General features: G+C 45.1%; 1 protein-coding gene across 1 annotated transcript in view; it reads right to left on the minus strand.

Annotated features, from left to right (window-relative positions):
• Positions 1-14,240, minus strand: part of DNAH10 (dynein axonemal heavy chain 10) — a 147,578-nt gene that overhangs the window by 66,150 nt on the left and 67,188 nt on the right. Inside the window, exons 31-37 of the mRNA XM_060027909.1 lie at positions 9,021-9,290; positions 8,691-8,874; positions 6,890-7,024; positions 5,571-5,723; positions 3,205-3,393; positions 1,639-1,785; positions 867-1,058 (exon numbers count right to left, since the gene is read on the minus strand). Coding sequence (XP_059883892.1) covers positions 867-1,058; positions 1,639-1,785; positions 3,205-3,393; positions 5,571-5,723; positions 6,890-7,024; positions 8,691-8,874; positions 9,021-9,290 — 1,270 coding nt within the window. The remainder of the gene's footprint in view (positions 1-866; positions 1,059-1,638; positions 1,786-3,204; positions 3,394-5,570; positions 5,724-6,889; positions 7,025-8,690; positions 8,875-9,020; positions 9,291-14,240) is intronic.

The raw sequence follows: 14,240 nt of genomic DNA on the forward strand, positions 1-14,240 counted from the left end.
AAGGTGCACAGAGATCTCTCATCTGTGGTCAGTACCCGCTGCCCTGGCCTGAGGCCTCTGGGTAGCCTGATGCCCCAAGGTGGCCCGTCCAGAGGCAGCCACCCCAAACCTGCAGCTTTGGGCATTTACGCCCTGAGCAGAACACTCTGGCCATAATGTATGGCTTACAGACAACATATACAATCTCACAGGCTTCAGATGATCAAAATTTTACTTGTAATATCTAATTTAAAATTTTTTCAAGTGTGACTCTGGGGGAAAAAAAGGTGGGGTGGGGAGAGAAGATTAGACGGTTGGGCCCCAAAACAAAATACTTAATTTATCTGATCACATTATGCCAAAAACATTTTTGGAAGGTGAGATAACCATAGAGTGGAATATAACTCAGCCTCCAAAAGGAAGGGAATCCTGACACATGCTACAACACGGATGAACCTTGAGGACGCTATGCTGAGTGAAATCAGCCAGACACAAAAGGACACACACTGTATGATTCCACTCACATGAGGTCCCCAGAGGAGTCAAATGCCTAGAGACAGAAAGTAGAATAGAGGTTACCAGGTGCTGAGGGAGGAGGAGGGGGAATTAGTATTTAATGGGGACAGAGCTTCAGTTTTGCACGATGCAAATCTCTTTCACCACAACATGAGTATATTTAACATTACTAAACTGTACTAAAAATGGATAAAATGGTAAATCTTATGTGTACTTTACCACAATAAAAAAAAAGAAAAAGAAAATGGGGGTGGGGAATGGTTAAGATGGTAAATGTTATGTGTATTTTACCACAATTATTTTTAAATGAAAAAAAAAATGGAAAGGACCCAGAAAAAGCCAGTGAACTCTCATCCTCAGCAGCATTTTACCTGGACAGGTAAGACAATGTAGCCATTTTCCTGGAGCACCTGTTCTACAGCATCATTGAAATCGGGGTAGCGAACCCGCGGGCAGTCTAGTCCAGGAAACAGATCGGAAATCAAACCAAGGAAGAGAGGGACGTCTTCAAACACGAACTTGGGCAGATTCATGTCTCGAAGGGCCCTCATAAGCACCACATCCTGGATGGAACGAAACAGACGTCTTCAAAGATGTTTCTGAAAGCCCCCAGGGCTAGTCTAGAAATCGTCTTATGAAGTAGACAATGAAATTTTATATGAAATACAAAACATAAAGCATTCCAAGTACAGTTTCTGGAGAGATACACGAGTCTATTGCCCACAGAGTGGCATTGATCAGACTCTGTTCTGGAGTAAGTCCCGTGTGAAAGAAACATGACCACCCCTCTGGCTTTTATTGCAAAGAGGAAATAACTCATGTTCGTGCTTTCTAGAGAATTTTATTCACCCCCACCCCTCCAGCCCATCATCCTGCAATTGTAGATTGATTATTATCATTGAAGTATCACAAACATTGGCACCATGAAGACATTGAACTGGACCTTATGGTAATATGCCAAATTCAAAGAGAACAATGTAATGAAGAAGAGACCAAATGAAGGCCAGACAAGTAAATGAAGTGACAGCTAAGAATAAAACTTTCTCTTGATACCTGTGCTCCCCGTCACCTCCATCCCAGCATTTAGTCAATACACATGAACCAAATTAAAAAACCAGAGAACTTAGAGCATGTGGCCCCTACCTCCCTAAGCTCAGAAGAACCTCTCTTCAGCTCACCAGCCATCACCAACACTGATTTAACGGCTCTGAGTCCAAAATCATAATGATGTTGCTTGGAGAGCTGCTCCCGGGCCAGCTTATACAGAACGGTCATCTTTTTGGCCAGAGTCTTTTGTGATAAAAGACAATGAAAAATAAATGAAGAAAATGCCCTGAAAACACCAGAACGTCATGACACAAAGAAAACTGACATAAAGATGTTCAGATGAAGCTGCTCTACAAACCAGCAAATCTTGCCTCCAACAAATACCAGGATGGGTCCCCCGTTTTTAACAGTGATAAATTACAACCTAATTTAAAAGAACACCAGCCTTACCAGACAGAGTTGGATGACAGTCCTTGAAAGCCAAGGAAAATCTTAACCACCTTAAAGAACAGAATTCATACAACTTTTTAAATCATAGAGATTACACTCCAGAAATGTGCTTCCTTTAACCTAAACATGTTATTAAAGTTTTCTCGTAACTGTTTTTGGGGACAAGTCATCCACCTGGTCTACATCAAGGATTCAACACTTGCTGGTCCCTATGGATGGCATGGGGATTTTGCTCACTGAAACTAAGAACCAGAGATCTCTCCGCTCCGGCTCAAAATCCATAGACAATAGGATTGGCAATAAGAGCCTTTACCAAAACACTGCAGAGAAGCAACCTAACAATCCTTTACCTTAAAAATATTTGCAGGCTTCCCTGGTGGCACAGTGGTTGAGAGTCCACCTGCCGATGCAGGGGACGCGGGTTCGTGCCCCAGTCCGGGAAGATCCCACATGACACGGAGCGGCTGGGCCCGTGAGCCATGGCCGCTGAGCCTGCGCATCCGGAGCCTGTGCTCCGCAACGGGAGAGGCCACAACAGTGATAGGCCCGCGTACCACAAAAAATATATATATATATATTTATTTATTTATTTATTTATTTGGCTGCAGCGGGTCTTAGTTGCAGCATGCGGGATCTTATTTTTTAGGTGCTGCATGTGGGATCCAGTTGCCCGACCGGGGGTCAAACCCAGGCAGGCCCCCTGCATTGGGAGCGCGAAGTCTTAACCACTGGACCACCAGGGAAGTCCCAGTTTCCTGGTTTTGATGTTATCACTGCGGGAAGCTGGGTGAGCGGTACCTGGAACTCTCTGGACTACTGCTGCCATCTCTTGTGAGTCAAATGATTCCAAAATAAAAGTTATAATTTTAAAAAGAGAGAAACAGAGGACTTCCCTGGTGGTCCAGTGGTTAAGACTCCACACTTCCACTGCAGGGGGCACAGGTTCAGTCCCTGGTCGGGGAACTAAGATCCCGCATGCAGCACAATGTGGCCAAATAAATTAATTTAATTTAATTTTAAGAAATGATGCACTCCCAGCTTTAAAAAAGAGAAAAAGAGACAGAGAGAGAGAAAAGGGAGAGAGATAAAGCAAAACAATTTGAAAAGCCACACTTTTCAAATTTCAAGCCCTGGGAATGAAAATGTCCCAGGGCCCCCATCTGCGAGCAGACCTAGGCGGGTGCAGGGACGCCTGGCGGTAAGGGACCTCACCTTGGCCCAGAAGAAGCCCTCGGAGAACAGCATGATTTCACAGATCTGCTGCAGGTCAGGCACAATCACCACCACGGGCCGGAACAGGGCCTTCACTGACTCGGGCAGTTCCGTGCGGCCCGCGTAGCCGGGGTTCATGGTGATGAAGATGCCCATTCTCGAGTCCAGGGAGATCTCCTGCCCTTCAAACTAGGGGACAAGAGGAAAGGAAGGAAGGATTATGCTGCTGGCCAGCCTACCATGGGGCAAGGAGGCCTGGGGAGCCACATGGCTCTTCCTTTCATGGGTACAAGACAGACACCACCATCTGTCTCTTGCCCTTTCCCGGTGATAAATGCAGAGTCCTCGTGCTTATGGCCTCAGTGTTCTGGGGTGCCAGCCTCAGCCGACCCCCAAACTCTGATGTGAATCAAGGGTCTGTCCACTTGAGAAGTAGCTGATGTTGGGAAAGTGTGCAGCCGGGGGTTGATTCGAGGCACTGTGTGACCTCCAACAGGTCACTTACCCTCTCTGAGTCTCTGTTTCCTTCTCTGCAAGGCTGTGGCAGTTAAACGAGACAACATATTCAAGAGCACCCAGCCCACTGCTTCGTGCAAAGTGGACTTTCATTCATGTTAGCTGTCACTTCTCTCCCCATTCCCACCTTCATGCTGGTCTGGCTGCCTGGGTGTCACCTGGACCCTTCCGACAGAATCCTACCTCAGCATCCTTCAAGAAACCAGCCTGTGTCCTCCAGGGGCCCCATGGACCAACAAAATGCAGAAATCTCTATATTTTGAGTCTCTTTAGCCTACAGTTGAATTTCAACTGTCTTAACTTTCCTTTCTACTAAGATTTTACTATTCTATTTCTTTTCATGGTCCACCAGAGAGACAGACGACAGATGTTTTATTTTTATGAGGCACAGCCTGCCTCAGGGACAAGAGGGCAGCCCAGCCTGAGAGCTGATGCTCCCCAGAGATGGAGGCTGCTGTCTTGTCTCTCAAGTCTGCACTGAGACTACACTCACCCACGCCTCAGTATCTCATGTGAGTCCCAGATCAACCTCTGGAGACAAGACACAGCCCTGCTCTTAAAAACACAGGCTCTAGGGACTTCCCTGGCGGTCCAGTGGCTAAGACTCCACACTTCCACTGCAGGGGGAGTGCGTTCTGTCCCCGGTCAGGGAACTAAGATCCCACATCCTGCATGCCACACAGCACGGCCCAAAACACAAAACAAAACAAAACAGCTTCTAGAAACCCAAACACATTGCAGGCTCAATGTGTCTCCCATGGGAGTAGTAAGCTCAGCCCTAAAATGTTTCAGAAGAACTAATTAATAGAAATCCATCCAGAATCCTCAAATGTTTAACAGTACCCAGTTTACATAATCTCTTGACCATGAGCCCTGAGGTCCAGGGAGAAAGCAGGTGGGGTGCAGGGCCGCAGAGGTGCCCACAATGGAATCCTCACCAACCCATGCTGAATTTGGGTCCTGAATCTCCCAATGAGGCTCTGTGGGGCCTTGGAGGATGTACAGGAGTTTTCAGGTGAAGGAGAAAAAAGGACAATTCCAAGCAGATAGGGATGCATATGGTGTCCCAGGGCGTGGAATGTTTGTAGAGCAAGTGGCGTAAAGTGACAAGTGTTCAGGGCACGCAGGGGCAAGGACAGTGGCCGGAGGAGCAGTAGAGCAAGCTGGGATCACAGTGTAGGGAAACGGTCCAGCCATTCTGGTCTCTGTTGTCAGAGAACTCACTCTGGGCTACCTAAATTACATACGGTCCTGTTTCTCCAAACTCTCAACCAGTTTAATCTGATGTAACTTCATACAGACATCCCAAACTTGAGTCTACAAATGTATTGTTGGACGGGGAGAGATTAGTAAATTCTCAAAAAATTTTTAAGTTTGCCTTTTCACTTTGATAACAATCTTAATAATCTTCCTCATTACAGTGCCGTAATTTTACCAAGTACGAAGGCAAATGTTCTTGTTCACTGTGATAATTTCTACTGAAGATATTTTGATTGAATGGAACGTTGATTTTTCTTCTTTAAGTCGTTTTTTCTCAAATTTGGGAAGAATATTTCCTGACCTTGAAAGGGGGCCTTACACATCACTTATTTGAGAATCCTGCCCTACCCGTCTGTAACTATGGATCACATGTCTGGAATTATTTTGAAGTTCTTAGACTATTACAGTCCTTAATTATCAAAGATGTTGATAATTTGGGGAAACCCAACTATCTCCATTTGAAAGCAGAAGTTGGGCAAATCTTCATCTAGGGGGAACCTGGTCTGGATAGACGACTGTCCACCACCTGATATTTCAGCACGTTCCCAGCCTGGGGACATGATCCGGGCTGGCTTCACACTTATCCTCACCTGGAACCTGGTCAACTGATGGATCAGAGCGTTTCGGATCGTCTGGATCTGGGACGAGATGACTGAGAGCACGGAGGCATCGATGCGATTAAACTCGTCAAAACAGCCCCAAGCCCCACACTGAGCCATGCCCGAGAAAATCTTCCCGACGGCCTGGGATGAAAGAAGTGTCAGGACAAGGGCAATTTTCATCTTGAAAACTGCAAGCAATCCATGTATGGATACCATTTTCTAAATTAAAAGCGAACGACAATCAGAACCTACTGTAGAGCACAGGGAACTCTACTCAGTGTTCTGTAGTGACCGAAATGGGAAAGAAATCCAAAAAAGAGGGGATATATGTATATGTATAGCTGATTCACTTTGCTGTACAGCAGAAACTAACACAACATTGTAAAGCAACTCTACTCCAATAAAAATTTTAAAAATAAAAAATAAAAAAAGCAAATGACGCTCATCAGATTGGCAGAGAAGAGCCACCCCAGGAGTGGGTCTTCCTGGCAAGACTTCCAAGGCCTCTCGTGGGCCAGCTACCACTCATAGGATTTCACAAATTAAGGATTTTTTTAAAGATTTGTATTAGACTATAGTTGATTTACAATGTTGTGTTAGTTTCTGCTGTATAGCACAGTGAATCAGTTATACATATACATACATACACTCTTTTTTAGATTCTCTTCCCATATAGGCCATTACAGAGTATTGAGTAGAGTTCCCTGTGCTATACAGTAGGTCCTTACCAGTTATCTAGTTTATATAGAGTAGTGTATATATGTCCATCCCAATCTCCCAATTTATCCCTCCTCCTCTTTCCCCCTGGTAACCGTAAGTTTTTCTACATCTGTGACTCTATTTTTGTTTTGTAATTAAGTTCAAGGATTTCACAAATTAAGGATTTTAACGTAAAAACCCAGATTTCTGGCTTCTCTTGAGATGCTGGAAAATCTAACACTGGGTCCACTTTTCCAAGTGGCAACAATTGACCTAAGCGCAATAGCGGCTCCCCCTTTAGACGGAGCTTTGCTTTCCAGTTGGCCGCAGTCCCCACCACTCTCTATCGTCTGTCTGCTGCTTTATTCATTTACACTATCTAGCTGACTCCAGTGGGCATTTAGTTTGGGACTCTTGCCCTACATGCTGCTAACAAAGAGATACAGCCAAGTTCCTAGACTGTGATGGTGAAACGTTTCCTACTATGTTCCTCCAGCTGTCACCATGTCATCTCATGGAAGCGTATGGGGTGAAATGCCTTCCCACGCTGTCCCCCTTTTAGCTCTCCGCCTAAGAAGACCGTACCAGAAGTGACGCCAGGGCCTTACTTTGTAATCCATGCCTTCGCCGCAGTTGGTTACAACACAGAGCAAGCCCAAGGCTTTGGCCAGGTCCTTGGTGGTCTCAGTTTTGCCAGTACCTGCTGGGCCAGCAGGGGCCCCACCCAGATACATGGACAGCGCCTGTTAGAAGCCAAATGCAAAACATACGTTGTCTGATTCACGGAAAGAAACAGGTGTCAATTCCCAGTTTGTGACAGTCTGTGCAGGAGTATATAAATGGCAATGGACCAGTTCACACTCACCTTTTCTGACAGTCACCATTTTTTTTTAAGTCTTTATTGAATTTGTTACAATATTGCTTCTGTTTTATGTTTGGTTTTTTGGCCCTGAGGCATGTGGGATCTCAGCTCCCCAATCAGGGATCGAACCTGCACCCCCTGCATTGGAAGGCGAAGTCTTAACCACTGGACCGCCAGGGAAGTCCCTGACAGTCACCATGTTTAACATTTCTTTTCTGTCTTTCTCCGTTGACCTCCACTGACCACCGCCCACCCGGCCCCCCATTATATAGGAACCAGGGACTCTGCAATATGCTGGACTCTGTACCCACCCTGAGCACAGTGCCTATAGCAGTTCCCAGAGCTGAGGCTCATGGAAACATGGACATCTGTGCAGGGAAGGATTAACTGTGCCCAAAGAAAGGTTTGGCCCTTTGTCTCTAGATCCTAGGAGCTGACCTCTAAGCCCTCAGAATGCCCTGCCTGAGAAGGGTGTCCTTGTTTATCTGGGGACCTTGGGCCACGCTGGACAGTCTAACAATGTGATTTATGGTGGGAGCCTTGGGCCACATGGTATCATCAGGTCAACTTCTGCAGGGTCTGGGGACTAAGGTCAGTCATTCAGGGGGTCAGTCATGTCTGCATGGCAAGCCCCCAGTTAAAGCGCTGGCCACCAAGGCTCGGTGGGCTTCCATGGGTGGCAGGACTTCACACATGCGGCCACACAGAGCTGCCAGAGGAAATGATGCTGTCTGGACAGCTGCATCAGAGAGAAAACTGAAGGCTGGAAGCTCCTGGACCCTGTCCTATGCCTTCCTCCATTGCTGATTTTGATCTGTATCCATTTGCTGCAAAAACCATAACCAGGACCATAATGGCTTTACTGAATTCTGTCATTTCTTTTAGCAAACTATTGAACCTGAGGGTGGTTTTAGGGGCCGCCTGAACTTGCAACAGCCCAATCCCAAAAGGTGGCACGTAGGTCATATTCCAAATGGAAACTCTTTTATATAGATTTTGAAAGTGTAACATCCCTTACTCTCAGCATTAACTTCCTGGGGCTGCCGTAACAAAGTACCACAAACTGGCTGGCTTAAAACAACAGAAATGTATTCTTTCACAGTTCTGGAGGCTAAAAGTCTGAAATCAAGGTGTGGGTAGGGCCACACTCCTTCCGAAGGCTCCAGGGGAGGATCCTTCCTGGCCTCTTCCAGCTTCTGGTGGCCCCAGGTGTCCCTGGCTTGTGGCCGCATCCCTCCTGTCTCTGCCTCCGTCTTCACATCACTTTCTCTGTGTCTCTGTGTTCTCTTCTCTTCTTACAAGGACATCAGTCACTGGTATTAGGGCCCTAATCCAGGATGTTCTCACCCCAATCCTTAACTAATTCGATCTGCCAAGACCCTATTTCTAAATAAGGTCACATCCGAGCTTCCGAGCAGACCTGAATTTGGGGCAGGGTAGGGGACACTGGTCAACCCAGTACACCATCACAATTAACATAGTCACCCTTAGAGAAAAACACACAACCCCAGGTGAACGATCACCAAGAGACCCAGGCTGCCAATCACCTGAGTGAGAGTCAGGTAAATCCGGTCCGTAAGGGGCGTGATAACCAGCCTCCCGTTCAAACCCATGTACTCGTAGCCGTAGCTGAAGGTCCCCGTGCACTGGCGGATGTTCAGCTCATCTGGTTCTCGGTCCCAGTAAAACCGTAGCTGACTTTCCCATTCGAACTCCCGGGCCTCGAGAATGCTGGAAGGTGAGCAACGGGGTATAAGTGAAGAGAGAAAGAGATGCAGAAGAAGGTGGACAAGGGGGAGGAAGGAGAGATGCTGAGAGAGGCCAGAGGACGACAAAAGACAGGTTTCGAGACGCCAGTGCCCTAGGCAGGTCCCTACCTGTCCCGTATGAAAGAGTCAACTATATCTCGGGCGTGTACGTCGATGATGAGGACGGTGTTGTATTTCTTTCTGTCGTTTCTGCTTAAGGACATGGTGATCCGAGTGACCAGCTCATCAATCTGCCGGTGCATCTTCTGGCCGTAGTTCTTCATGGCCTGCTTCTCCCCTTGCTGCACTTTGCGGAAGACATCTTCCACCTCCCAGGTCCACCACACCTGGCTGGCGGCCAGCACCACCATCCCTTGGTACAGGAGCATCCAGTCGACCCTAAGGGAAAAGCACACCTTCAACGAGATTCTCCCAGGATTGGGACCGAAAACGGTCCTGTCAAGAATCTAATTCTTTCAAAAGGAAATCCTGCTGTACACTGTTGTAAATTGGTACAGCTACTATGGAGAACAGTATGGAGCTTCCTTTAAAAAACTTAAAATAGAACTACCATATGACCCAGCAATCCCACTCGTAGACATATACCCGGAAAAAACCATAATCCGGAAGGATACATGCACCCCAATGTTCACTGCTGCACGATTTACAGTAGCCAAGACGTGGAAGCAACCTAGATGTCCATCAACAGAGGAATGGGTAAAGAAGACGTGGTACATTTATACAATGGAATATTACTCAGTCATAAAAAGAATGAGATAATGCCATTTGCAGCAACATGGATGGACCTAGAGATTATCATACTAAGCAAAGCAAGTCACACAGAGAAAGACAAATATCATATGACAGCACTTATATGTGGAATCTAATTTTTAAAAAAGATACAAATGAACTTATTTACAAAACAGAAGCAGACATAGATATCGAAAACAAACTCATGGTTACCAAATGGGAGAGTTGTGGGTGAGTGATAAGTCAGGAGCTTGGGATGAACATACACACACTACTATATGTAAGACAGATAACCAACAAGGACCTACTGTATAGCTCAGGGAACTCTACCCAATATTCTGTGATAACCCATATGAGACAAGAATCTAAAAAAGAATGAATGTATGTATAACTGAATCACTTGGCTGTACACACTAAAACTACAATGTTGTGTAGACACAACATTGTAAATCAACTATGCTCCAATAAAATTAAAATATTAAAAAAAGAATCTATTTCTTTCATACAGATGGCCAACAGGCACATGAAAAGGTGCTCAACAATGCTAATTACTAGACAAATGCAAATCAAAACTGCAGTGAGATCCCACCTCACACAGGTCAGAACGGCCGTCATCAAAAAGTCTACAAACATAAACGCTGGAGAGGGTGTGGAGCGAAGGGAACCCTCCTACACAGTTGGTGGGAATGTAAACTGGTGCAGCCACTGCAGAGCACAGTATGGAGGCTTCTTCAAAAACTAAAAATACAGTTACCGTATGATCCAGCAATCCCACTCCTGGGCAGATATCCGGAAAAGACAAAACTTCTAATTCAAAAAGATATATGGGGACTTCCCTGGCGGCCCAGTGGTTAACACTCCACACTTCCACTGCAGTGGGCGTGGGTTCGATCCCTGGTCAGGGAACTAAGATCCCATAAGCTGCGCGGTGCAGCCAAAACAAAAAGATATACGCACCTCAGTGTTTACAGCAGCACTATTTACAACAGCCAGGCCACGGAAGCAACCTACTGCAATGGAATACTACTCAGCCATAAAACAGAATGAAATAATGCCATTTGCAGCAACATGGATGGACCTAGAGATGATCATACTCAGTGAAGTCAGTCAAAGACAAACATCATATGATATCACTTATATGTGGAATCTAAAAATTAATACAAACGAACTTATTTATGAAACAGAAACAGACTCAGACATAGAAAACAAACTTATGGTTACTAAACAGGAAGGTGGGAAATAAATTAGGAGTATGGGATTAACAGATACGAACCAATCTACATAAAATAGATAAGCAACAAGGATTTACTGTACAGCACAGGGAATTATATTCAATATCTTGTAGTAACCTATAAAGGAAAAGAATCAGGAATGTATATATGAGTGTGTGTATAGCTGAATCACTTTGCTGTACACCTGAAACTAACACAATATGGTAAATCAACTATACTTCATTTAAAAAAAAATCTATTTCTTTGATCTGGAATAGGGAAGGCAATGTATGAGCTGCAGGTAAGCAAAGGAGAATAAAACTCTTCTGGTCAGATAGTAAAACACCAGGCCAACAGAGACATGCACATGAAAAAGTTACAGGTGCATGACTGTGTAAAAGATGCCAGATCACTTTAAAGATGTGTCTTTACAGATGTTTAAAAATTATTTAACATTATGGGCATACTGTAAGAATTTTTTAATTTTTAAAAATTCCGGGCTACCCTGGTGGCGCAGTGGTTGACAGTCCGCCTGCCGATGCAGGGGATACGGGTTCGTGCCCCGGTCCGGGAAGATCCCACATGCCGCAGGGCGGCTGGGCCCATGAGCAATGGCCGCTGAGCCTGCGCGTCCGGAGACTGTGCTCCGCAACGGGAGAGGCCACAACAGTGAGAGGCCCGCGTACCGCAAAAAAAAAAAAATTCCAACAAAAAAATTAATTATCTCTGACCACACACCCCCATGGTTCCTTGTTATAGTTTCCTGAGTGTCACTCGGCACTCTTTTCCATTCTCATACAGACCTGTTCAAAGTTCAAGATACACAAATATGGGGAGAAGGGGTTGTAAGGGCTGTTTCTCCAAAATCGGCATCAGGGAACACAAGCTACACTGCACCTTGCTTTTCTCACCTATTGGTTCTAGTGGGCATGCGTCTAGGTCAACGGACATAGGTCTGACCAGGTCCTCGTCAAAGCTGCACGATATTTCAGAGCATCAAAGGATCGCAATTTAAGCAGACGTTTCCGCACTGATGTCTATTCAAGTTGCTTCCAGTTCTTTTGCCAATACAAACGATACCGCGGTAAACGTCTCTCTACATTGTCTGGCACTGTCTGGAGGCATTTTTGGTCGTCACAACTGGGGGAAAGGGTATTGCTGGCATCTAGTGGGTGCTAGAGGCCAGGGATGCTGGTAAACATCCTACAATAAACAGGACGGTCTCCCACAGCAAAGAATTATCCGGCCCCAGATGTCAACAGCACCGATGGCGAGAAACCCTGCTTTATGCACATCCTGAGGAGTCAGAGCGGCTTCTAGTGTTGTGGACCAGAATCCCAAGTGCAGGGCGACCAGTACAAAAGCACTTGTCTGATAGTTTATTTTAATAGGAAAACTCAAATTACTTTAAAACGTTGTAGCAATCCGTCCCCCCACCAGCCATGCATACTGCTGTCCTTCTCACCACACCCTCGCCAGCACTAGGCGTTATATTCTTTTGAATTTTTTGCCAATCTGAAAGGTGAACAAAACAATATCTCATTCGGCCTTAATCTGCAGATCCTGGATGACCAGTGAAGTCTTTCCTCTTTTCACATGTTTATCAGCCGCTTGGATTTCCCCTACTGACATACTAATTTCCAAAGCTGGTAAGTGCCTTGAAACACATTAGGGTAAACTTTTCTTCTAAATCGTACCTAAAAAAATAATGGACCCAGAGCTATAAGTTCCAATCCAGTAAAAGTGACTGCAAATGACGAGTCATTATCTTGATGATGGGCAATTAATGGCAAAATAAATTTTAAAGAATACTTAAAACAATAAAAAGCATTTGGCTTTAACGTCTTGTGTTAAAATTGTGCGGTGCCTCTAAAACCTAAATAGTATGTATAGTTGTGTTCCCGACACACAAGAGAGATGTAACGAAGGTGATGGAGGTCCAGAGGACGGTACTGAAATGAACAAAGGTGGATCTTGCGAAAGGCAACAAACCTGGGAAGTAGGAAATCAGGAGAGGTGGAAACACTATAACCAGAGAAAATCAAGTGGTTCAGGGCAGAGCTAAGATGAACGTGATGGCGTCTGGCAAATCCCAGGACAGCGGGTGTGCTCTGGGGCTACATACAGCTGGGCCTGTGCTCTCAGTGATGCTGAAACATGTCCGCTCACGTAAATCAATATTATCATTTCAGTGACTCACCCCCTTCATTAGGAGCGACAAGTGCGCTTTAGCAGAGCGGTACTTAGGTGAGGAAAGGGTGGCTCAGACATTTCCCGATTAATCGGGTTGAATTCTCTTAACTCTGTCTTCCACCAACCACACGTTGTCACACATAGCAACACCCTGGCAAAGTAGCAGTTATGAGGCAAATAAAATGAATAAATGCGGATATAAAATTCATGCAATTTGGAAACATTGCAGAGATTTTTAGATATTCTGCTTCTGAAGGGCAGTGGTTTCTGTCTAGTTCAGTGTTGAAACAGCATCAAGCACAGTGATTAGCCCAGAGCAGGAATCCAGTAAACGCTAGTAAAATGAATGAATACAGCCCATGATGGGTTAAGGCCACCTCCTATCAGCTCATGAGAGGTAACTGACAAATATTCAGGAATTTTGCAAGTGGTGTGTTAAACTTCTTACCATTATTCCATTCAGTGTTTTTGTTTTGTTTTGTTTTGTTTTTTTTAATTTTGGCCATGCCACGCAGCTTGCTGGCTCTCAGTTCCCCAACCAGGGACCGAACCCAGGCCCTTGGCAGTGAAAGGGTAGAGTCTTAACCACTGGACTGCCAGGGAATTCCCTCCATTTAGCCTTCTTGAAATCAGACATGTGGGAGTATTTACACGATGATATATATATATATATATATATATATATATATATATATATATATATATATATGGACACCTGATTATATAAAGAGGTACCAATTTTTTTACATGGTGCAGAACCTAAGAAAAAGCAGGATCCTAATCAGACAAATATTATGCTCTGTTCTAATAACTTATTTAAACAGACATTTTCAGTCTGCAAAATCAAAAAGGCAGCAGGCGAAACCAAGAGGACGGTGTTCTCATGATAATAAAGACTTTGTGTCTGCACAAAGGCCCTGCCAAATACACAGCTCTCCTGGAAAGTTACCCAAAGATGCTTTGCGGGCTTTGAGTTCAGCCCTTTGAGTTCAGCTGAATCAGGCGTGGTTCAGCTCGGTGCTTGGAAGCTTCTAGGCCACAAAAATCAAAGAATGGTTGAAATTCATCAAATACTTTAGAAACAACTTTACCCGTTAACCTACACATAGAATCCACCTTAATGAACACCTGGTCTCTGGTGGGTCACTAGGTTCTCACACCTGAGCTCAGAATCCCCTGGGATATTGTGAAAACC

This window comes from Delphinus delphis, chromosome 13 (assembly GCF_949987515.2).
Source record: "Delphinus delphis chromosome 13, mDelDel1.2, whole genome shotgun sequence".
Classification (NCBI taxonomy): domain Eukaryota; kingdom Metazoa; phylum Chordata; class Mammalia; order Artiodactyla; family Delphinidae; genus Delphinus; species Delphinus delphis.